The sequence below is a fragment of the Hylobates moloch genome, unplaced genomic scaffold, assembly GCF_009828535.3.
Source record: "Hylobates moloch isolate HMO894 unplaced genomic scaffold, HMol_V3 SCAFFOLD_4, whole genome shotgun sequence".
Lineage (NCBI taxonomy): Eukaryota > Metazoa > Chordata > Mammalia > Primates > Hylobatidae > Hylobates > Hylobates moloch.
The window spans coordinates 136,762,156-136,789,123 of NW_026652279.1; the positions used below are offsets into that span (position 1 = coordinate 136,762,156).

General features: G+C 34.8%; 1 protein-coding gene across 5 annotated transcripts in view; it reads left to right on the plus strand.

The window, feature by feature from the left end:
• The window catches only part of UCHL3 (ubiquitin C-terminal hydrolase L3), a 55,937-nt gene that overhangs the window by 22,911 nt on the left and 6,058 nt on the right, over positions 1-26,968 (plus strand). For 3 of the 5 annotated variants that reach the window (XM_058437988.1, XM_058437989.1, XM_032151045.3), the window contains exon 6: positions 22,028-22,103. In XM_058437988.1, coding sequence (XP_058293971.1) covers positions 22,028-22,103 — 76 coding nt within the window. Of the gene's footprint in view, positions 1-16,796; positions 17,204-22,027; positions 22,104-23,052; positions 23,097-26,968 lie in introns of those variants that run through there. The other 2 variants (XM_058437990.1, XM_058437987.1) reach the window with 2 other exon arrangements.

Here is a 26,968-nt window from a genome sequence, read left to right on the forward strand (position 1 = left end):
AGAGCAGGACTCTGTCTCAGAAAAAAAAAAAAAAAGATTCGTCTCCCATCTATGGGCTTAAGAGTGTTCGGTGTATTATTATCTCCATTGCTGTTTGTATTCCAGCCTACTGATTTTTTTGTCAGTTCCTACAAAATACATAGGTCTTTGCTGTCTGTATTAGTTTGCTTGGGCATTCATCACAAATTATTACCAGGTGCCTTTAACAACAGAAATTTATTATCACACAGTTCTTGGGGCTGGAAATCCAACAGCAAAGTGTCAGCAGGGTTGGCTTCTACTGAGATGTCCCTTCCTGGCTTGCAGACTACCACCTTCTCACTGTAGCCTTACATGGCCTGTCCTGTGTATTCATATGGAGGGGGCGTGGAGAGAGAGGGGGAGAGAGAGATCAATTGATCTGATGTCTCTTTCTCTTCTTATAAGGATACCAGTCCTATTGGATTAGTGCCCCATTCTTATAACCTTACTTAACATTAACTACTTCCTTCAATACCCTGTTTTCAAATATAGTCACGTTGAAGGTTAAGGCTTCAACGTATGAATTTGGCAGGGGGGACACAATTCAGTCCATAACACCATCTTTGTGCTAACAACCCAGTACACTTCTGGGTATACTGCTTCTCTTTGCAGAGTTGGAGACTTCTCATCTTTCAGGTCTCACCTTAAAAGTCACTTTTCAGGCTGGACGCAGTGGCTCATGCCTGTAATCCCAGCACTTTGGGAGGCCGAGGCGGGCAGATCACAAGGTCAGGAGATTGAGACCATCCTGGCTAAGACAGTGAAACCCTGTGTCTACTAAAAACACAAAAAACCTAGCTGGGCATGGTGGCGGGTGCCTGTAGTCCCAGCTACTCGGGAGGCTGAGGCAGGAGAATGGCGTGAGCCTGGGAGGCGGAGCTTGCAGTGAGCTGAGACTGTGCCACTGTACTCCAGCCTGGGCAACAGAGCGAGACTCCGTCTCAAAAAAAAAAAAAAAAAGTCACTTTTCAAAGAAGCCTTCTTTCATCACTGTTAAGTAGGTCCTTCTGTCTTATGTTTTATCATAAAATCCTGTTTATTTTCTTCCTGGCACTTTAAAATAGTCAATAAGTTTTTTCTTCCTTGTGTATATTTGTTTATTTTGCTAAGTAGAATGTAAGTCCCATGAGGAAATAGGCCCTGTTTGTCTTGTTCACTTTGAATCCCCAAGACAAACTGGACATATATAGGCATGTATAAGAATTACATAGTTTGAAGGTAAGAGCACAGGATATAGGTTTGTATACTGACTCCACTGCTTATTAGCTTAGGCAGGATACTTTCTTCAGCACAAAATAGAAATAATGGCATTTACCTTATGGGATTGTTGTGAAGATTAATGAGTTAATTATATAAACTGCTTAGAATAGTACCTGGCATTTAATGGGCACTCAACAAATATTAGGTGGTAATTTTATTTTACTAGGCATCCAGTAAAATGAATCCGAATGGCAGAAGATGAGGCTGAAGTAATAGGTGAAGCCATATCGGGGGGGCTTGTATTTTATAGATGGAGAACCACCAGAGATGGTACATTTACTTTTCAGCCTATTGAGTTTAAGGTGAGTTTTTTAGGTCATATGTGTAGGAGTCTAGAGCTCAGGTGAGATATCTGGAGTCTTTGGTATTTGGGTAGTAGCTAGAACCCTGAGAATTCTACAGACAGAGAATAGTGGTAGACCAACAATAAATCCTTGGGGCATGTAGGTGTTGAAAGAGTGGGTAGAGGAAGAGGAGCCAATAATAATATAGTGTAATAACAAGTAGCATCATCACTGGCATCATTGGTACTCTCTATCAGAACGTTTTCATGGGAATGGAGGAGGCAGGAGCCTTATTGCATGCTGAGATTTGTAGACTAAATGAAAAATCTGTAAGTTGAGTCACCAAAATACAGTAGTCTTTTCAGAAGATTGGCCATAGCATACTGCTCTAGAGTAATTGTTTACGTACTTTTCTCCATCCCACTGTGATTGTCTGGTAGATCAGCTAATACAGAAATCTGAACAGTAGCCCCACCTCACTTATGCTTCATTAACTTACACTGAAAGATATTGCTTTCATCTTTCACTTAAGATTAAAAACATAAAAGAAGAACAATGGGATATGAGGCAACAGTGAGGAAATTAAATTATTAGTGGCAGAGAGTGTTTTCTTTTTTTCCATTGATTTTCCACTTGCTACAACCACCATTTTGTACTTTATTCTAGATAGAGTAAAATAGTGTTATTAGAGTTGCTACGGAAGTTTGATATGTGTCATTTAATTCCAGTACCAGCCCTATGAGGTATTACCATTGTCCTCTTGTCCCCCTTCTGTAGATGAAGCAATTGAGGCACAGAAGGTTTTAGTTACTTGCCCCAAGGTCACATATCTGCTAAGTGGTAGAGCTGGAATTTGAGCTGAAACCGTCTGGCTGCAGAATCTAGTCCTAATTCCTCTGTCCTCCTCCTGTCACCCCCACCTTCAAACAAACACCTTTTCTTTTTTGTTTTTTTGAGACGTAGTCTTGCTCTGTCACCCAGGCTGGAGTGCAGTGGCATTATCTCGGCTCACTGCAACCTCTGCCTCCCAGGTTCAAGCGATTCCCCTGCCTCAGCCTCCCAAGTAGCTGGGACTACAGGTGTGTGCCACCACATCCAGCTAATTTTTATATTTTTAGTAGAGACGGGGTTTTGCCATGTTGGCTAGGCTGATCTTGAGTTCCTGGCTTCAGGTGATCTGACTACCTCGGCCTCCCAAAGTGCTGGGATTACAGGTGTGAGCCACCGCCCCAGCCAAACACTTTCAATGAAAGTTTGACAGCTAATTTTGTAGCAGTTCTGTTAAGACCAGTGTTTTGTATTAGGCTTAATGTGACTATTTATATCCTAGCTTGGGCTAGGAAACAGATTGTGTGAGAAATAGTAAGTTGATAGCTTTTCAGTTACTCCTGAATTTTATTTCTTTTTTATCTTTTCTTTATTATTATTATTTTTTTGATGCGAAGTCTCGCTCTGTTGCCCAGGCTGGAGTGCAGTGGCGCGATCTCTGCTCACTGCAACCTCTGCCTCCTGGGTTCAAGCAATTCTGCCTCAGCCTCTGAAGTAGCTGGGACTACAGGCGCGTGCCACCGCACCCAGCTAATTTTTTGTATTTTTAGTAGAGACGGGGTTTCACAATGTTAGCCAGGATGGTCTCGATCCCCTGACCTCGTGCCTCAGCCTCCCAAGTAGCTAGGACTACAGGTGTGTGCCACCACAGCTAGCTAATTTTTTGTATTTTTAGTAGAGACAGGGTTTCACAGTGTTAGCAAGGATGGTCTCGATCTCCTGACCTGGTGATCCACCCGACTTGGCCTCCCAAAGTGTTGGGATTACAGTCATGAGCCACCATGCCTGGCCCTGAATTTTATTTCTCTAAAGTGGGTCCATGATTGAGTTTTGAAGCACGGTGTTACAAAAATTAATAATAGACATATAAAGCTAAGCTTTCAATTGACTAATGTGTTGGTCGTGTGTGTTATGGTAATGTGTGGCCCTAAACGAAATACGGTTGAATGTTCTACTAGAAAAATAGTTACTGATTTTAAAATTAATATAACCTGATATATGCATGCCCAGTCAAGAAATTTAAAAATGAATGTATACAGTTGGCCCGCTGTAATGGTGGGTTCCTTACTTGTGGATTCAACCAACCACTTAATGAAAATATTTGAGGCTGGGCATGGTAGCTCATGCCTATAATGCCAGCACTTTGGGAGGCCAAGAAGGGAGGATCGCTTGAGGCCAGGAGTCTGAGACCAGCCTGGGCAACATAGTGAGACCCTGTATGTACAAAAAAATTAGCCAGATGTGGTGGCATGCACCTGTAGTTCCAGCTACTCTGTAGTCCCAGCTACTTGGGAGGCTGAGATGGGAGGATGGCTTCAGCTCAGGAGGTCAAGACTGCAGTGAGCTGTGATCATGCTGCTGCACTTCAGCCTGGGTGACAGAGACCTTGTTTCAGACAAAAAAGAGAAAGAATATTTGAAAAAAAAAAAGATGGTTGTGTCCGTACTGAATATATACAGACTTTTTTTCTTGTCATTATTCTCTAAACAATATAGTATAAATACAATTTATATAGAATTTACATTGTATTAGGTATTACAAGTAATCTAGAAATGATTTAACGTGTACAGGAGGAGGTACATAGGTTATATGCAAATACTACACTATTTTATATAATGCTTGTGAGCATCTGTGGATTTTGGTATCTTCAGGGGGGTCCTGAAACCAATAGTCCATGGATATCGAGGGATGACTGTGTATTCACTCCAACTAAGACCTTTCAGAATAACTGCAGAATAATAAGATTGTCAGGAAGTTCCAAGTTCATATGGTTTGGGCTTCCACTAAAGTGTCTAGTAGATTAGAAGATCTCCTTATTTTAAGGCTTTTCTATTCACAAAAGATTCTAATTAGTGTTTTTAAAATTGTGAAGAAGTATCAGTGATGTAATAGTGGTAACAGTCTGTAAGTCAAATGTGAAGGCAAGAAAGAAAAATCCAAAAGGGTATTTTATTTGCCTTCAGACCCTACTTTTACTTCATTGACACTTAACTAAAAAGTAATTCCTAAAATTTGTGATTTGTCCATATTAATTGAGGAGCCAGCCCAGATATGGGTAGAGATCACCTGATGATTTATTGTTTAACTTTTTGTAAAAAGAGTAAGTTTGTTGTACTGCCCAGAACCCCCCATGTAAATTAATAGTAATAATGAAAAATAACAGCAGTATTGTTTTCTGTTTTTAAATAAACATACCAGTATGGAAAAAATAGCAAAGGACACTTTTTGCATCTATTATATTTGCTACCATTCTATTTTTAGTACATTTTTTGAACAGTTGAGATCAAGCAATTTTGTTTGACTTTTTTCTTAACATATTACCATGAACTTTTTTTGTTTCATCAAAATTTCCTCATTAAAAAAACCTTTGCTACTGTATACTATCATGTGAGTAAACCACAATTTATTTTTCATTTCCTTAACTTTTGATGTTTAGATTATTTTTAGTTTTTCAAGTTAAAAATATAACTTAATTGAATATCCCTGTTTAAGTATTCTTTTGGGTTCTTTCTTTAAGGTAGTTTCTTGTAGGTGGGATTACTGGTTCAAAGGAATAAATATTTTTATGATTCTTGTTAAATAATAATGTAAAGTTGTCTTTCTTTCATTTGTTCAATCAGATAACCTGTTTGAGCACCTACTATACTAGGCACTGTGCTTATAATTGTACATACAAAGATAAGTGAGACATAATTTGTGTCTTCAAAGATCTTTTACTTCAGTGGTGACTGCAGCTTTGAAAATCGCTTGCCAGTATTGAATTCCAGTTCTAAATTTTTGCTTGTTTAATAGGGAGAAATAACATGTTTGATTGCTAATGATACTTAAAAGATCTTTAGTAAAAGTTTTTGAAGTTAATTTAAATCATAAAATATGTAATTAATTTACAATTAAATATTAATATGTAATCTATTTTGGTTAGTGTTGACCTATAAAAGAGGGATTGTTTGACCACTGGGGTAAACAGTGCATAATTTCTGATTTCAAGTGTGTCATCATAAATATATATACATAATTAAAGGTACGTGTGTGTTTCTGTGGGTGTGTATATTTTTAATTTAAGAAAATCCTCTGTTTAGAATCTACTTGGCTTTTTTGGCCCAGCCAGTACAGACTGTCAGTGGCAGTAAATAGTATAAAGTTTCATCTTCATTAGATGTATATGTATAGTTGTGTGGCTTCATTTTACTCTGAAGTATAGTTTTTAGTTATTTTTATTATTTTGGGATTACAAAGAGATAACAGAAATCATTCCAATAAGCCAAAAATGATTTACACACAAATTGAGGTGCTCCCCCATATTTATTTCCCTCCTTTTGGAATTTATTTCCTTCTTTACTTCCTTCACTTTGAAAGAATCTGAGGATATTAGGAAGAAGCTTCGTTCTTAAATAATATAAAATTTAAGTTGCTGATTATCTTGCAAGAATCAGGCGGAAACAATACATGTATCATGCGGTTCAAGATGTAGAGTCCAGTTTTGTCAAAAGTCTGAAACTGCAACTTTCTGATCTTTGTTTTTCTTTACTTTTCATACCTCATTTTCTTTATTTCAACATGACTTAATCTTTTGAGGCAATTTTATTTTATTTTATTTTTAAAGCCAAAAATGCTCTGGGACTCCCTAGCTTGCCTCTGTCTCTCTTCTTTTTTTTGTTTCTTCCGAATATTCCCTGAATAGAGGCCTTCCCTTTCCTCTTTTCTCTCCCTCCCTCTGTCTTCCCTTCTTTTTTTCCTCTCCATTTCTCTCCTTTCCTCCCCCCTTCTTTCTTCTTTGCTGATCTCAGAATTTTAGAAACGGAGATATTAAATTATTACTTATTTTAAAGGAAAATTCTTAGACCGAACTTACCAGTTCACCCTTCCAGATCTGACTAGATGAAACTCATCTAAGAATGCTTTCAGCGATAAAAATAGCATTGATGTTGTGTTTGGTGATGGTGAAAGTTTTCTGTTAGTTTTGTTTTATATCACAACTTTCCAGAGTAGAGGGTAATGTTAGGATATAAGATTTTTTTTCATTTGTAATAAAGGAGAACTTTATTTGGGGCTACTCTCAAACTGTAAAGAAAATAATTTCTGGGAATTAGTTTGAAAGGTTTAACAATGGTAAGCTTAGGTTTAATGTAACATGTAGATGTACAGGTATTATATTAATAGATATTTCTAACATGGAGAATTATAAACTGAAGGGAGAAAACATAATTGTTAAACCAGTCAGGGAAAAAAGTCTTTTTAGAATATCTTGATGTCTGTGGGCATCTTGATTTATTAGGTGAGCAAAATGAAGAAACTTACCATTATCCAGATTTTCCATGGAATATGTAGTGGTATTTTGTGTATTTTGATATCTATCCCATATTTAACTTGTGACTTCTTTGCCAACCGAACATGGATACTCTGTAGGAAACTTTGCATCTTTTGCGTGGATCTGGCTTTAATTTCCTTTTTAAAATTTGAACCTTAAATTTACTGTAATCCAATGTATTACACTGAAATTTACTAAAAAATCTATAGAAATCCATTTAGAATTAATTTATAATTTTGATTTTAAACTCATAAAGTTATACATGTATGTGTTCTCATGCATGCACACACACATGTCCTTACACATATGTGTACACACATTTATAATCTAATTTTCATAGCATTTGGCAGCTCTAGAGATGTTCCCAATTATTTTCTTTTCCATGTGCCATATTTTAGACTCAGCGGTCTTGTCCTCTCCCTCTCCCTCTCCTCAAAATTGTTCGAGGTGCTCACCAGCTTTCAAGTATTCTCACATTCTTAATTTTTACTCCTTTTGAAAGTATGTCTGCCATATTATTATAATGATGGTTACCATTTTCTGAATTCATGTTATGGGGCAGGCTAAGTGCTGTATGTACCCTAGTTTGATCCCCTCAACTCTGTAAGATAGCTGTTACTCCATTTTGCAGATGGGAAATCTAAGAAGTTGCTAATATATTCAAGGTCACACAGCTAGTGGGTACTCCTGTGCTCTTAAGGCAACAAAACATGTAGGTAATTCAAATTGCTGAAACTAAATAAAATGAGGTTTTTAAAATTTAAATTTTTGTTTTTGCCTTAAAAACAAGGCTATTCACAGCTAGTAATTTAAGGCAAATATGTAATAAGTTACAAATAATCATTCAGAGTTGTGCCGAATACTTTGTTCTTTTTTGCCTTTAACATCTAAGTCAGTTCTTATTCAGTACACTAGATTTTTTTTCCTATTAACAGGAAATCTTACCCATAAACCAGCCACAGTCTTTTGGTAATCATGTTAGGTATATTTTAGAAAACAGTAATTATTTTAACTATCTACCCACTAATGATCCCTTCATGTTCCAGAAATTACATGGTTATAAGGGTATTTTTCGTAATAATAGTATGTCAATTTAAATGAGAAAATGCTTTGGCTGTAAACCAAAACCCACTTACTTTATTTTAGAATTTTAACATAATTTAGATTTAAGCACGTACAGTACCCACCAAACCAAACACTTGATTTCTTTTTTTTTTTTTTCTTTGAGACACAGTCCCATTCTGTTGCTCAGGCTGCAGTGCAGTGGCTCGATCTTGGCTCATTGCAGCCTTGATCTCCTTGGCTCAAACCATCCTTCCACCTCACCCTCCCAAGTAGCTGAGACCACGGGCATGTACTATCACACCTGGCTAATTTTTTTCTTTTTTTTTTTTAGTAAGGATGGGGGTCTCCCTATGTTACCCAGGCTGGTCTTGAACTCCTGGGCTCAAGTGATCTTTCTGCCCTGGCCTCCCAGAGTATTGGGATTACAGGTGTGAGCCACTGACAAAACACTTGACTTCTTCTTAGGCAGACCTTGATTTTTTTTTTTTTAAGTCTGGATCATTTCTTTTTAGCCTTTACAGCATTTCGAATACGTTGGTTATTTTATTTAAAAGTTTAAAGAGTAATTCATTCATTTTTTGCCGTATAAAAAAGTGCATGCACACTAACTGTGAAGGAAAAGTAATTTGGCCTTTGAGGATGTAGGTGGTGATTGTTGTTGTTTTTTGAACTAGTTTTAAGTTTGACAACCAGAAGGTAGATTTGAATTATACTCAGGAATTCAGATAGAAATAGTAATAGATGTGCCTTTATGAATCAGTCAAATTAGTTGACAGTTGATGGGCGAGTGGCTTTGCGTGCAATGGAAAACACTGAAATTGGAGCTGGGAGTCATGAGTCTGCCTCTGGCTTTCACACTCACTAGTTATGTGGCTTTGGGCAAGTCAAGTAGGTCCTTGTGCTTCTGAAAAAACCAAAAATGTCATGCTTATGGTCTGTATTCTCATAGCTCACTTTCTCTGTGTGTGTAAGTGAATGTGTGTGTGTGTGTGTATGTGTGCATGTTTAAACTCAGAGGGTTTCAATCAGAATTAATGTTTAAAAATCTCATGCAACAATTACTTATTAAGTATCTTAGCATTCTTCCTGAAGAGTAAAACATTTAATCTGCATTTTAAAATTCCTCAGGTTTCTGAAAAGCCTAGTCAGGTTTTTTGGAACTATAATGAAGAGATGAGTTTATATTTCATGTGAAGTGGTGTATCTACAGTCACATTATACTGTTGCAGTGCCCACACAGTCAGCAGTGAGGGCACAGGTTCACTGTTAATGTCCTGGCAAACATTGGTGTCGTTAATAGTTTTAATGAAATAAATAATTGTTAGTGATTTTGGACTCTTCACCAGAATGAAAAAACTGAGGAAGTGAGTTCTTTATTCGGACTCTCTAAAAAGTGAACTCTCTTTAAGACTCTTATGAAAGATTCAAAAATAAACTGTAGACATTTAATCTTTTCCAATTAGTATGGAAGACAATGTGGAAAATTAGCCATCTAGCTCAAGATTCAGCTCACAGTTTAAATTTTCATATTTGAAAGCAGAGCTAAAAATTAGGTTGCTTTAACAATTGCATTAACAGTTAATATTCTAAAGATTTAAAAGTTGGTGTATGTGTCTTTAATCTTTGTAATTCTAAGAGGAAAGCCTATGAATTTTACGTTTCCATAATAGCACACTTTATTTCAAAGTCCTTCCATCTCTTGAAATGTTATTGCTTGAAAGTCTTTTTCTGAATTAGATCAACTCTTTGAAATTGAAAATATATATGATGTACACTGTTATGTCTATATTATGAATTATCTCTGGAAATTATACAGTTGGAGATATTTGTATAGTGTGTTCATTTAGCATGAGGAGGTAAAAATAAGTATGACTAGAGTAAAAATTTAGAATTATCGATTCTAATGTTTAACATTTTGACATACTTGTTAGAAACAATCTTTAGTATGCTATCACAGGAGCAGTAAGGTAGTAGACAAAAGCTTCGCCTGCCCCCAAGCCTTACAAAGTAGTTAAATAAACAATTACAATATATCGATATGCTATCCTATTTTGAATGTTGTAAAACATTGGTCACATACAAACACACACACACACAAGCTTTGACGTATGGGACTCATTTAACAGAGTGTACTTTTAGACTCATTATCCTTTTCTTATTCTTTCCTCTGTTATGTAAGTTTTTATTAGAAAACATGATGCTCAAAAAGAAGGCTAAAATTACTAGTGTGATAACATTTGGGGAAAATTATTCTTTACCTTTAAAATAGAAATAATCGTAATATGTACCTTATAGGATTATTGTGAAGATCTGTACCATCTATAGTTTAGAACATCTGGTAAAAGATAGTAAGCCCTTGATATTAGCCATTATGGTTGTTTTATAACATCATTTTGGATACCAATATTATTACTGTTGACTGATGCATATATAGATACTTGTGTGCACATTTTCACTAAAGCGTAATTGTAGAAAACCAGAAACAAACTAAAGGTGCAGTATTACATTTATGGTACGACTATTTAAGGAAAATATGTTGCCATGAAAAATGATGTAGAGATATACTTACTGAGATGAATAGAAGCCCCAAATTTATGGGTAATGAAACAAAATAGCTAAAAATTTTAACAAATTGCTTAAGGTCACAAGTAGGCTACCATAAGACTATAAAATCCCTGTAAACAGCCCTGAAGGGAGAGCTCATATCCACTCTCTGCAGACCTCAATGGGTGCTCATGAGATTAAGTGAGGACAAGATGGGAGAGAATCTTTAAGTGCAGGCCTAGGGGAGGAGAGCAGCTGCTGCTCTGGGAAAGGCATGAAGCCTGGATTCTTCTTTCCTGTAGAACAAAGCCTAAAAACCTTGAGACAGAAAACCTTTCCTGGGGAAGGGAAGAGATAAAACCACCCCTTTTGCGGGAGGGGCAGGTTCTTCTACCACTGGAGGAAAGGACCCCTGAGAAAGTCTTGTCCTTGATATCCAGGGACAGAGGCTGATCTAGAACAACAAAGAATGCCTCCACAAGCCCACCATTAGACTAGCAAGCACCAAGAAACAGGTCTCAAATGTGTGGGGATGGGTCAATAATATGGAGAGAGACCTTCTCTGAGGCATAGCCTCTGAGCAAAAGCCTAAAGCTGAGGGTGGAACAAGAGCATTGAAAAAGAAAATATCCTACAACCCAACTTCCACTCTAAGCACGAGGTTATGCCAGATAAATTTTAAACCAGTGGTATTCGCAAGGTAATCATAGCAACAATAAAACCCAAACAGTTAAACTCTTGACTAGGTTGGCTTATCCCCATACACTAAGTCGTAGCAGAAGATGAGACACGCCCATTTTTAGGCATACATATTATCTATCACAGTCTCTATACTCCTAGAGAAGGTGTCTGGCTTTTAACCAAAAGTCATGAGAAAAAGCATTCAGCAGAGCTAGACTCAGATATGATCTAGATGTCAAACTATCAGACAGGGAATTTAAAATAGTTAAAGTCTAAAGTGGAAAAGATGGAAAACATATTCCATGACATGGGTAATACCAGCAGAATTGGAAACCATTAACATAAGAAAGAATCAAATGGAAATGCCAGTAATGAAAAATACAGTACTAGAGATGAAGAATGCCATTAACAGATTCACCAGTAGACTCAACAAAGTTGAGAAAAGAATCAGTGAATGTGAAGATAAATCACTGGAAATTACCTAAACTTACCCACAAAGGGGAAAAAAATAGTGGAAAAGAGGGGGAGAAACCACACAAAACAAACAGTGCATCCAACAGCTGTGGGACAATTTCAAGTGATGTAATATGTGAAAATGGAATCCTAGAAGGAGAAGAGAGATGGAAAGATATGATGGGGGTGGGAGTGGGTGAGGGGTGGGGCCTTGAGACAAAAAGTATTTGAAGGGTAATGGCCAACTATTTTCCAAAAATAATTAAAGACATCAAACCACAGCTTCAGGAATCTCAGAGACACTAGGTAGGATGAATAACCTTATCCTCCAAAAAAACAAACACACATATATACCTACTGAGACACATTAAAATTCAAAGATAAATGGAAAATATTGCTGAAGAACAAAGATAAATGGAAAATGTTCAAGGCAGCCACGTGAAAAAGACAGAGTAGATACTAAGAATTCATAAGAATTACAGCAGACTCCTTACTAGAAGTTATGCAAGCCAGAACACATAGAATGATATTTTTAGAAAGCTAAGAGTTCAGTGGAACAAAAATATCTTTTAAAAATAAAAACTTTGAGACAGACAAAAACAGAGAGCCCTCATACCAGCTTACTTACACTACAAGAAATGTAAAGGAATTTCATTATGCTGAAACAGTACAATGCCAGACAGAAACTTGGAGCTATACAAAGATTTAGGAAGCATTGAAAATGGAACAAATGAAGGTAAATATAAAATAAATTTTATTCTTGTTTTACATTTCTCTAAAAGATGATTAGGATTACTAAATCAAAGAAAGGAACTATGTACTATAAATTTATAGCACATATAAAAATAAAATAAGACAATAGCACAAAGGAAGGGAGGGAGAAATTGGGATAATACTGTTGTGAGGTTCTTACACTACATATGTAGTGGTGTAATACTATTTGAAGGTACTCCATAACTAAAGATATATCTTGTAAATCTTAGGGCAATTACTGAAAAGCTTGAAAAGTATAAACAAGAAGCCCACAGTACAGATAAAATAGAATAATAAAAATAATGCAAAAAGCAGAAAAGTAACAGAGCAGTTGGAAAAAATAAAGAACTGACAATGTAGATTTAAATCCAGCCATATAAAACATCACATGAAGTTAATGAAATGTCAGTACTAAGACTCAAATGTCTATAAACCCTCAAATTGAAAGAAAGATCAGTTTGGTAAAAAAGCAAGACACAATTATATGCTGTTTACAAGAAAGTCATTTTAAAAAACGTTAGAAGATAACAATCAAAAGGATGGGAAAAGATGAACTATACAAACACGAATCAAAAGAAAGCTGGAGTAGTTATATTGACATGAAGTTAAGTAGACTTCAGAACAAGGAATATTCCCAGTGATGAAGGACATTACATAGGGATAAAGAGGTTATCTCTCCAAGGAGGCATAGCATACATGTAACAGAAAGTATGTGTATGCAGCTAACAATTAGAGCCTCTAAATGTATGAGGCAAACACTGTTAGAACTGAAAAGAGAAATAGACAAATACACAATTATAGTTGGAGATGTCGACACTCAGAATCAATAAAACAAATAGACACAGAACATTAGTAAAAAATTGAAGATTTGAACAACATAGTTGGAGATGTCGACACTCAGAATCAATAAAACAAATAGACACAGAACATTAGTAAAAAATTGAAGATTTGAACAACATTGTCAAACAACTTGACCCTTTTGATATTTGTGGAACACTTCAGAAATTTGGAATACAACAGTTGAATATACAGTCTTCTCAAGTGCACATGGGATAGTTACCAGGATAGACCATATTCTGGATTAAAAAATCAACCTTAAATTTTTTTAAAAAATTCAAATTATACAAAGAATGTTTTCTATTCATAGTGGAGGTAAACTACAAATCAACAGAAAAATATCTGGAAAATCCCCCAAATATTTAGATATTAAATAGTACACTTCTAAATAACTCATGGATCAAAGAGGAATTCACAAGAGAAATTAGAAAACATTTTGAATTGATTGAAAAGAAATATACCAAAATTGACAGGATACAGCTAATGCAGGGGTTGGAGAGAAATCTATAGCATTAAATGCTTATAGTAGAAAAAAACAAACAAACAGAGGTTAGAGGGAAACTATAGTATTACATGCTTATAGTAGAAAAGGGAAATGGCTTCAAGTCAGATATCTAAGTTTTTACCTTAAGGTAGCAAAAAAAAAGAGCAAATTAAATCCAAAGTGCGTAAAAGGTAGAAATAACAAAGATAAAAGCAGAAGTCAATGAAATTCATTACTGTAGTAGAGATCCTAGCCAATATAGTAGGGCAAGTAAAGGAAAGGGAATATTGTTTAAAAAGGAAGAAGTAAAGCAGTCTCTAATCACAGAGAGCATGACTTTTTAAATAGAAAATGATTTATTAAAAAATGGAGAAGGGCTTGATGTTTAAAATATAAAAGATAAAGACTGTTAGAAATGTTCCAGGTTAAAAGATACTAAGGAGACATGATGAATAAATTTAATATCTGTGCTTAGATTAGATCCTGGGGGAAATGCTATAAATTACACAACTAGATAACTGGCAAAATTAAAATATGGGCGATTAGGAGAAAGTATTATATCAGTATAAAATTTTGAGGGTGATAACTGCACTGATATTAATGTAAGATAATTCCCTTAGTCCTAGGAAATACTGAAGAATTTAGGATTAAAGGGCCATGATGTATGTAACTTATCTTCAAATGATTCAGGAAAAAAAGTTATGTAGAAAAAGGAAAAGAGTGTTAAGTGCAGATGATAAAGAAAATGGAGGTAAAATGTCATAGTCAAATCTGGGTGTTTCCTGTATTATGCTTGTTTTTGTAACTCTTTGTAAATTTGAAATTTTTTTTTAAAAAAAGTTTTCAAAAAGGTTCTTCAAAAATGATAAAAGAAGAGGGCCATCATACTTGAAGTTGGAAATCACATTTCTCACAGGTGTGTTTGGAGTAAGCAACCTTAAGGGATGAGGTAATGTCTTTGCCTCTGGAACAAAGAGCCTGTTTGCTTACTGCTTGCTGTAAACCAGTGGTTTCCCCCAGCTCAGTGTTCCTCTCCTGTAACGCAGCCTATTCTTTTGCAGCCATCCATCCTGGCTCTCTCTGTTGCTCTCATGAATTGGCACAAACGTATTGATGATCATGCTCCTTGCTGTGCTATAAGTAATTTTTTTTTCTCTGGCCCAGGTGTCTCATGCCTTTTGCCAATACCCATGAAAAAGTAAGAAGCTAACTTATTAAATTGAAAGAATAAATTCAAATTTCAGAACTGACAAATTACTCTTCTAAACATGTCTTCCTTATTTCTATTTCTGTTCTTTTCTCACACTGAATTCTTTGCCAAGAATATTTTCCCATTTCACCCATCCCAACTTTATATATTCTTTCAGTGTACAATGCTAGTTTAGTAATATTTCCCTCTCTAGATTCTTAGAAATGTTTTTCTCCACTATTTATTAGTCACCTCTCCTTCTATCTCTTCCTTTACATCATTTCTTTCCCCCTTTCATTCATTGCCTCTTTCTTCTTCCTCTAGTCTTTCCTTTTCTCTTTCCTGTTATTTGACCATAATCAGATTGAATGTGACAAATTTCTTATTAAACTATGTCTGTGAGAGAAGACATTAGCATATATACTTTTGTTCCCATATAGAATCAAGTATAGGATTCATTTATGTATTTTTGATTGACTGATTCTTATTATGAGCAGCTAAAATGTTCAAACATATTTTTTAACCCCGCATCAAAATGATAGCTTTTTTTTTAAGGTTAGTATATTGTTTATTTAGATTGAAGGTACTAAGTAGGATTAGAGAATTTTCACAGTTGACAAGAGTTTTAAAAATCATTCGGAAAGTAAAACTCATTTTCCTTAAGAGAAATCTATTATGGTTGTTACGGTTAGCAAAATCTATTATCACCAAGCAAGGATTTATATTACTATTCTTTTTATTTCTTCTCACTATGATTATAGTGATTGTAATTTTGTCATACTCCCTCAAATTTTTTATTTTATATACTAGTGTTATTAATCCAATGTGACAATTATGAAGTCATTTGGATTACTACTATTAAGTTATCATACCCTTGTATACTTTGTAGAAAACTCTTGGCTAGATTTGCCTTTTGTGGTACAATAGTGTTTGAAAAGGTGTTCCCAAAATACCTAACCTTATCAGAATTATTTCTGTCCTTAACAGTAATGTGTCTCATGTTAGCATTAACATATTTTTTTTGGTCACTTTGGCTATACACCACAGTGATTAAGATCATTGGACTCTAGAACCTGATTTCCTGGGTCTGAATCCCAGTTCTGTTACCTACTGGGAGTGTGACCTTGGTTATGTTACTTAACCCATTTGTGCTCTGATTCCTCATTTGTATAACAGGAATAGTTGTGCCTGTGGGTTACTGGAAGGTTAAATGAACCCATATATGTCAAGTCCTTAAAAAGCACCTGGCATAAAAAAAGATGCGTATTTTATTTAATGATATTGTTTCCTAAAAGATAGCTAAGAGGCCATGATATTTTCCATGTAACGTATCAGCCTAAGTAGGAGGATAGTTTATTCAGATCGTCAGCTTTGGAGGGATTAATTTCACTCTCGTTTATATTTTAAAGTTGGCTTTTTTTTTCTTCTTGGAGCTTATTCCTTTTAAGGAGTTCTTTTTTACCAAACGCCTATCACCATACAGTTTTCTTCTACCCGTTATTCTTTGTGCATTTTATATGCGTTACATGGTTTTTGTGCGTGTGTTACTTTTTAAAAACAATTTGATGTAATAATTTTAGTGGCTTTTATGTATTAATTTCCATGAGTCTGTGCTATGCAAATGAGGATATGTGAATATTTCCAATATACACTTAATAGAACTGTGGCATATAACCTGATACTTGGTTATATATTTCCACTTTACCTGCTTTTAACCAATATTCATACATGATCCTTTGCTAGATAGATTATGGTTATTAAAAATAGTAGACCATATGAATGACAAGCATGACCATACGTTGCTTTTAAGAATAAATGATCACCCAGTAACGTGGGCTAAGTAAAATATTCTCTTTTTTAATTATGTAGTCCTCCTCGCCATCCTCATCACAGCCTCATTCTAGCCACTGCAGAACGAAGGCCTCATCATTGTGTCACCATGCATCCCTGCCCTGGGTCAAACGTAACCATGTAGGCCCTGCAAAGGCTACCAGTCCATCTCTCCGTCTTCGTCGCTGGCGACCCTTCTTACGCCTACCATCTTTGGGTCTCCATTCTGTTGTAAGTTTAGTCAATCTTCCATCTCTTCTTCCAGTGACAAGGGCTGTCCTTTTTTTTTTTTTTCTTAAACAACTTCAGTCTTCAGAGTGCTTTTCTCTTGGTTCACTCAACCATTAACTTTTTCTCCCCCAATAAGATTGCAAGCATATCTCTATGCTTTGCATTCTAGCTTGACTTTTGCCAGTGCCTCAGAACATCCATCTTTCCACTCCATATCCTGCCAACATAAGGGCACCTGCCTTTTGATGAGTACTGATCCACATTCGTGATAATGTTTAAGTCTGGTTAATTGTTGAAGTGAATATGTGTTCTCTTACCCTTCAGCTTTCTGAATTCATTTAGTTGACTCAGGTCAACAAATGCTGTGTACCTTCTGAGTTCTTTGCCATCTATTAGTTTATTATTATTATTATTATTTTTATGTTTCTGAGCATGACTTTAGTCTCTTGCCGTGCTCTGGGGTTACTTTACTTACTCTATTCTCAATCTAAATCCTTGATGGTGTAGGGTGTTTCATCTAAGCTATTATTTTATTCTCTGAGGTGGCTCAGGTACTTGGTTTAATCTTGATCTGATCTTTCCTGCCTGTTCAGTTTCTAAAGATCTTTTCCAAGTAGGAAATGAAGATTTTCTCCTTGTGTATTGATGAGGCTTCCCACAAATTTATGATTTCTCTTTTATAGGCTAATGATATCTGCAAACTATTAAAAATACATTTTTCTTATAATCTTGCTAATTATCTTAAATGTTGAGACTGATGATGCAATTCTAGTAATTATCATAATTGAGATACACTACAGAATTAAGCAACTACAGCTCTTGTCTTTCTGATGTTTTGGACTATTAAAGGCAATGACTGTGGTTTGGCAGAGCCTCCCTAGAAATGGAGTATCTTAAAGCTTTGGTGTGTGCCATACATTTATAAGAAATTTGACATTTCTATAAATCATGATGGCTTTTGAAGCCAGAGGAGGAAGTCCGATTACATGTACATTTAATGCTTAAGAACAATTAAAAGTCAGTGGCAAGCATTCTTTCCTTCCCCTTATTTACCCTTCTAGTGTTATCTCAAACTTTGAAGTGGTATCTTTCCTTAAATATTTGCTTCCACCAAATATCAGTATGGTCATCAAATACTTTTCCATTTGTGCTGAGTATCAACAAACTCACATCTCTTTCTATTTCATTATCCTCATTGGATCACGACATTCTTCATTTTTATTCATTCATCCATTTGATATTTGTTGCTTCTCTACTATGCCATATACCATTTGGCACAGTGAGAGATACAAGGTGAATTAAATGACCAGGGTAGAATCCTAAAGGTGTAAATTCTGACATGAGCACAATTGATCCAATTCTAATGTGAATTATTTCTTTTCTACTTAAAAATGTTCCAAATATAAATGAACATATAAAATTTGGCATTTCCTGTTTTATATGCTTTTATATAATGTTGATCTTGGCTCCATATTAGTTCCATTGCCTTATAGCTTTAAATATTTTTGTAGCATAGTAGTAAAGAACATGGATTCTAGAAGCACACTGCCTGGGTTTGAATCCAGATTCTACCACTTACTAGCTATATGACCTAGAGCGTGTTACTTAATGCTTCTGTGCCTCAGTTTTCTCAAGAGTAAGATGGGTATAATCATATTACGTAACTTATTGGGTTTATACAGGTTGAGTATCTCTTATCCAAAATGCTTGGGATGAGAAGTGTTTTGGATTTTGGTTGGGTTATTTATATTAGACTTACCTGGTTGAGTATCTCAAGCCAGAAAATTTAAAATCCACAATGCTGCAATTAGCATTTCCTTTGAACATCCTGTTGGTGCTCAAAAAGTTTGAGGTTTTGGAGCATTTCAGATTTCAGATTTTTGGGTTTGGGATGCTCAACCAGTATGATGATTAATTATTTGATACATATAAAATATTTAGAACAGTGCCTGGTGGTATATATTAAGTGCTATACAATTATACATTAAATTTAGTGTATATTTTAATGTGACATTTATATTTAGTATTTATATCTAATTGATTTGTTATCACTTTTTAATTCTTTGAGTTAACTAAGAAGTGTTGCATTCTAAATTAGGGATATATATATCAAAACTAATTGATTGGAAATCAGTGGTACTATTTATACTAAAAGAGTAGGATCCTCATCAGTAGATAGAGACATACAAGAATAGTCATACTACATCTATGAAGTGTCAATATCAGGCGGCAGCTTCAAAGCCAAAGTGGTGGTTGGATGTAAAGTGGAATTTTAATTTTTCCTTCATATATATATATATACATATATAGTATCTTAAATAAAAAATTGTATTCTTTTCATCCTCAAGTAATTGTATATTTTCCAGTAGTTGTAATATGAAGTTTTCTGACGCAGATATTGAAAGGTACAGAATAAACATTACTATCTTGGATTTACAGAATGTTTCTAAAACATTTATATATAGTGTCTCACCTAATCTCACATTATTCTTCAGAGGTTATTTCCCTCAAATTATGAATGGAAGAAATTCAATATAAACATACATATATACATACATACATATATATGAAGGAAAAAAGGAAACATACATATATATATGAAGGGAAAAAGATCCAATCTATAGCTTTTTTTTTGCCCTTTGCGTAGTTATTTCTTGGTCATTTTTTGAAACAAGACTTGCTGAAATTTGCTTTTTACTTATTTTTCTTGTTTTTAGTGGAATAATTTTTAAGCAATTAAATAATTACAGATTTTTAGACTCTGAGACTAATTGAAGCTGACCGAAGGAAAAGGCTTATCACAGGTTCTGAGGTTTTGTGGAAGGCTTAGAAGTTTTGAGCTTTGCTTATCTTTTATAATAGTTTGAAGGCTTTTCATACCCTTTTTAGAATTTTGTATTTTTAGTATGCACTTTTAGATTAAAGGTGCAATGATGCACAATTTTGAGTCACTACATTTGGTAATTGCTTACATTTGCAATAATGTAGTATTATTATTAGAGTAATACATAAGTTTTATATAACACTTAACAGTTTACAAAGTACTTTCATGCAGCTCATTTAAACCTCGAGGTGGATAAGAAACCCGAGGCTTACAGGGTTTGGGTCCATATGCAGTTCTCTGACTCCAGTTGTACTACTTTTACCTCTAGCATGGTTGTATTTACTGGCGCAATATGAAAAATAGAAGCTATAAGATGTGTAATTCTTAAGAAGAGATGGTGTTAAGGTAACTAATAATTTATGAAAGCATAAAGTTTAAAAGATTTAGAGTATTTCATATCCTGTTGGAAAATTGTCTTAAAATGAGTAAAAACAAGACTCTTTCCTAGGTGAATGAATAATTCATTATAGCCTTTTTTATTATAGAATTAAAGTTACTGTTTATATAATTGCCTAGGTTTAGCCTTAAAAAATTGGATTCTCTTCTGATTATTGATAAATGGAGATATTAGACTGAGTGGCCACTAATATTTTTTGATTCTCTGACCAAGAAAGTAAGGTAACTCATTATCACTGTCTTCACATATTTGAAGAAATATGTTCAGGAGGGATTAGACTTTTATCTAAGATGATGGAAAATACAAGGAGACATATTTAGCCTCAGTATGAGGGAAAATTCTAACAAAACTGTGTAACAATGGAATGGACTGCCTCAAAACCTAGCGGAGGAGCCTCTGGCATTAGAGGGGCTACCACAAGATGGAGAAGTGCAGTATTGGAGCAATAATAAAACTAGATAACCCTGATTGCTAACACCTGTGGAATTCTGCAGTTGTAGAGTGAAGCTAGAAGAGCTGACTTGCCACATCAGTTTATATTGAATTTCTTCCATTCATAATTTGAGGGAAATAACCTCTGAAGAATAATGTGAGATTAGGTGAGACACTATATATAAATGTTTTAGAAACATTCTGTAAATCCAAGATAGTAATGTTTATTCTGTACCTTTCAATATCTGCGTCAGAAAACTTCATATTACAACTACTGGAAAATATATAGTTACTTGAGGATGAAAAGAATATAATTTTTTATTTAAGATACTATCTGTTACTGAAAGGATATTAAATAATCTGAGATATAATTTGATTTATGCCATTTGAAAACTTTTCCTTTAAAATTTGTGCTCTATTTGCATTTTAACAGTGATTGTATTTCATTTCAAACCATTTAGATTTGATGTATAGCTAACTCATATTAATATTAGCTGTATAGTTACTGCATATCATAGAAAGTGCCAGTTAATCAATATATCGACTTTGCATATGTTATTTGAATGCCTTAGAAATGTAGATATTACTCATGCAAATTGATTGGTAAGCTAAAGAAACGTAGATCTAGTCTTAATTTCAAATTGTTTATTAAGCATCAAAGCAAGAGAAAAATCATAGGCTACTGTGAATTGTACTTTAATTTGTTCTTATCTTTTTTCCCTTCCTTTTAATCGCCTGGGCTACTTTCCTGCATGTATTCATTTTTAAACTTTTAAAATCCACAGTGAGTTAAAATGCTTATTTTACTCAAAGACTGTTTACACTGCACTGTTAAAACATCAGATTATTAAGTTCAAGTCTTTAAGGGAACATCTCTGTTGACATCTTAAAATTTAACTCGAAAAGAGTTTCTTTAAGCTGTTAGGTGTAAAAATATTTTAACTTTCTTATTTCAAATTTTAAAAACTCATACATATCAGTTCATGTATTCATTTCATTCAGTAAGTATGCATTGTGCGTATACTGTATACCAGGCATTGTGCTAAGTGCTGAGGCTTCTAAGGTGAACACAATTTTTGGTCTTTAGATAGTTGAGATTAAGAAAGTTGTGCTTTTAGTCACTGTTTTCTTTGCCAATAAATGAGCACATTGTCACAAACACAGGCATGGTCACTCTTTGTCCATTATACCAAACATTAAGCCTTGAATTATATTGGATAAGTGTTCTCTTATATAATTTGATGTTATTTGTATGTGTTTATATATACATGACTGATTTGTTTGACTACTAATGTATATAATACCTATTTTTCCCTCCTATTCCAGGCACCAAGTATAGATGAGAAAGTAGATCTTCATTTTATTGCATTAGTTCATGTAGATGGGCATCTCTATGAATTAGGTAAGAATTATTTTAATTTGTCCTGGGGAGAGAAATGGTAAATGGGAAAGTCTCTACTTATGATAAATAGGACTATTGATATTTATTGTGTTTACTTAAATTAACTGATTGCCTATAAAATTGATTTGACATAATGACAGTTTTCCTTTTAAGACAGTTTACTAGAAAAATGTTATTTTATGTTTAAGCAACTTATAATTCAAAAATGTTTGCATACCATCTTTGCATTTTAGCAAAGCAAGAAAGTAAAAACCATTACAGGGAACTGCTGCAAATCACTCTGGCAATCATTACAAAATTATTGAGTGGGTTATCATCAATATCTGACTGAACAACCTTTAGTTTTAAAAGATAGTGTAATATTTGGGAGTCTGAGGCAGGCGGATCACCTGAGATCAGGAGTTCGAGAGCAGCCATACCAACATGGAGAAACCCCATCTCTACTAAAAATGCAAAATTAGCCAGGTGTGGTGGCACATGCCTGTAACCCCAGCTACTTGGGAGGCTGAGGCAGGAGAATCACTTGAACACAGGAGGCGGAGGTTTCAGTGAGCCGAGATTGCGCCATTGTACTCCAGCCTGGGCAACAAGAGTGAAACTCCATCTCAAAAAAAAAAAAAAAAGATAGCGTAATAGTCGTAATGATTGGGCTGAGTGTCACTAGTTTTCAGGGTTTTGTAGTGTTCCTGTGATTTTTTAAAGACTTTACAGGAGCCTTTGTTTTCTTCAGGCATATGTCAGAGTACACATGATTAGTTACTTGGTATTTTGACTTATACCTGTACTTTTTTTTTTTTTAAGTTTACCTTTCAGTGGACTATTTCATGACATGTTGGAGGAGAGATCACATAATTTTAGATAATTTACTCAGACAGAATAAACTTCTTGTAATTTTTTCATAATTGGTATACAATACTTATTATGACTTCTTCTTATCCTTTTCCATAAGACCTTCTCGAGTTTAAAAAAGCCAAATAAACAACAAAAAAGAGAAGTTCTTTTCAGTAATTCTAGATACCGTGAGTTTTGGTTCTATTACCTCTCATTTGCTGTCTATATATTACCTTGTCACATTAATTTTAAGTTGTATAAAGGTAGAAGACTTTTGAAAGAACACAGATTGTGACTGTAAATGTGATCTACAAAATTTAGGTGGATTTTGTGTTTGGAATATTAGCAACAGATCGCATGCTTTATTAAAAAGAAATGGCCCTATCAAAGGGGACAAGGAAAAGAAAGAACATAGTATTTATAAAAATGTGCAACCCTGAGGGTTGTCTACAATACTAGAGTGATTTGAGAAGTAATAAAACTTAAATGAAGTCATTATTTTGGTAGTATATAATGGACCTCTAGGACAGTTTGGAAGATGTGCCTTGCTAATTCAGTCGATAAAATCTGCAGAGATAAAGTATAACAGTGATTGGGGACTTCAGATGTCTGGGTGGTTGCTGGAAGCATATTCTACTCTGAATTGTGAATAGTAATTAATAACCAGTGGAAGAGGAAAGAAAGAGTGCTGGGACTTAACAGACACATTCTGTTGACTTCAAGAAAGTAGATTTGGCCAGAGCAAACATATGTAGGATTCATAACCAGAGACTATAAATGTGATTGTGACTTTCAGAATGAGAGACTTATAGAGCAAACAATAACATCTAAAATATATTTAAACCAAAAGAAAACCTCTCTAATGATCTCAATGGGAAGGAAAGAGTTGTTCTAAATAAAACTCGGTTTTACTGGTTAGATAGCTGTCTTGGCTCAGAGGCTAAAAGGGCAGTTAGAAGGAAGGACATATATCAAGGGTAAGCTACATATGAAGAATGATGCTCTTTTGGAGCATGCCAAGATCAACACAAAAGGATTTTAAAATTGGTTTGAAGTAAGAACTTCATAAAACAAAGGCAGAACTACTGAGGTCTTGTTTGGTTTAGATATTCTTTATCAAGAAGAATGATCTGATGGAAAATTAGAAGCCTATTGGAAATTAGATTTTTTAAATGAGTTTAAATAATTTCAGAGTGGTAAAGAATAGCCATAATCTTTGAGATGTCAGAGCAATAATAGGTACAGTACAAAGATGGGCAGTTGCTGATTCATTGCAAAGGAAACTGGCAGTAACTCTGATGCAAATCTAATAAATTCAAAAGGAATATTGAGCAAGAAGAGTATTGAGTTAGTGAGCAGAAAACAGTGATTAAGACATTAGCACTGGGCACAGTGGCGTGTTCCTGTAGTCCCACTTTCTGTAATGGGAAGCTGAAGCAGGATTGCTTGAGCCCAGGAGTTTGAGGCTATAGTGTGCTATGGTTGCACCTGTGAACAGCCACTACACTTCTGCCTGGGTGACATGGCAAGACTTCATCTCTTAAAAAAAAAAAAAAAAAAAAAAAAGAAGACACTATATAACTTTTAAGAAAGAAGTCATTTCAAAGTACAATTGACTCTCTGTGGGTTCTTGCATTGGTAGATTCAACCAACTGTGGATTGAAAATATTAGAAAATAAATACCAATACAACAATAAAAGACAAATTTTGAAAACAACATAACTATTTACATAGCATTTATATTGTATTACATATGATAAGTAATCTAGAGATGATTTAAAGTATTTGGAATTGTGTAGGTTATATGCAAATACTATACCATTTAGGTAGAGTATGTCAAGGGGCTTGAACATCTCAAAATTTTGGTATGAGATGGGGCCAGTGTCCTGGAACCAGTCCCCCACAGATACGGAGAGATGACTGTAACTTTATTTTTTAAAAATAAGGCTGTGTGATTGTAGACATTGTGCAAGTTAATTTCTATAGGATATCTATATTTAACAGAGAATGGTGGTAGCCTTTAATGCATTAATTCCCTACTCTAATAAATTATAAAGTTAACCAATGAAAAGGACTGAGTTATTTCTCTTTTGTTATCACCCCTCCCTTTTCCTTGGGGCCTCATATAGTTTCTGGCATATGTAAAGGGGAAGAAGTACATATTTTAAAATAGATAAAACGACTCCTTGTGGATATAGAGTAGAGCATTGAGATTTAGAGGTGGATTTGGAACTGATTGAACAATCAGATTAAAAAACCATTAACTAATAAATTATTGTCTGCCTGAAGTAACAGGAATACTTTGAAGCAGTTTTAGAAATTTTATTTTGAAATAATTTAAGATGTTCATAGAAGTTACAGAAATAGTATACAGAGCTCCCATACATCCTCCTGCAGATTACCCAGATTCAATTCATATTTCTGAACCGTTTGAAAATAAGTTGAAAACATGATGCCCCATTATGTTTAAAACTTCTGTGTGCATTTTCTCAAAACAAGTGGATACTCTCCTGCATAACTATAGTATGAATATCAAAATCAGGAAATTATTATAACATTGTTCCAGTATTATCTGATCCACAGACCCCATTACAGTTTTCCTGATTATCACAATAATGTCCTCTATTCAGGAGCCAATCCAGGATTATGTGTTGAATGTGTCGTGTTTCTTTTGTCTCCTTTAATCTGGAACAGTTCCTCAGAATGCTTTCTTGTCTTTCATGGCTGTAACATTTATTTTAAGAGTATAGGGCAGCTACTTTGAGATTATCCTCCAATTTAGGCCATCTGATTTATCCTTATGATTTATGCATTTTTGGCAGGAATACTACAGAAATAATGCTACGTTCTTCTCAGTGCATCATATCAAGAGGCACATGATGTCAATTTGCCCCATTACTGGTGATGTTTAGTCACTTTTAGATAGTTTCTTCACAATAAAGTTAAGAAGTATGTCATGCAGTTGCTCATCAAGCTTTTATCCTCCAGATTATGCATCCATTGATTATTCTTGACTGGATTATCATTATGACTATTGCCAAATGGCAATTAAAAAAAAAATCCTCCAACATTAGAAGCTTTCCTTTTCCTCTCATTTATTCATTTATAATCAGAATGGACTCATGGATTCCTACTTTACTTAAATGATTATAATCCATGATATCATGTATTTTTATGCTCAAATTACTACAGACTTGGCCTTTGAAAGGAACCCCTTCAAACTGCAGCCTTGATGTCCTGGGCTCAAGCAATCCCCTTGCCACAGCCTCGTGAGTAGCTAGGACTATAGGCCTGTGCCACCATGCCTGGCTAATTTTTTTTTTTTTTGTAAATTGGGGTCTTGCTATGTTGCCCAGGCTGGTCTTGAACTCCTGGGCTCAAGTGATCGTCCTGCTTTAGCATTCCAGAGTGCTGGGATTACAGGCATGAGGCACTGCACACAGGCCATAGTTTTAATTTTTAAGAGTTCTTCTGTTCTCTGAGTTTGCATAGCATTTGAAAATACGGCATTCTGTTCTTCTTTTATGTATGTAGAATTTCCTCATTTTAAGGATAGTAATAATACAGGAATACCTCATTTGACTGTACTTTACATGTATTTCATTTTTTACAAATTGAAGGTTTATGGCAATCTTGCTTTGAGCAAGCTTATTGGCACCATTTTTTCCAACAGCATGTGCTCACTTTGTGTTTCTGTGTCACACTTTGGTAATTCTCCCAATATTTCAAACGTTTTATTATTATATCTGTTATGGTATCTGTGATCAGTGATCTTTGATATTACTACCGTAATTGTTCTGGGATGCCACAAACTATACCCATATACGCTGGCAAACTTAATTGATTTCATGTATGTGTTCTGACTGCTCCATTAACCAGCCATTTCCCCATCTCTTTTCCTCTCTTTGAACCTCTATTTCCTGAGACACAATAATATTGAAATGAGGCCAGATAATAACCCTACAAAGGCCTCTAAGCATTCAAGTCACACATCTCTCACTTTAAGTCAAAAACTAGAAATGATTAAGCTTTGT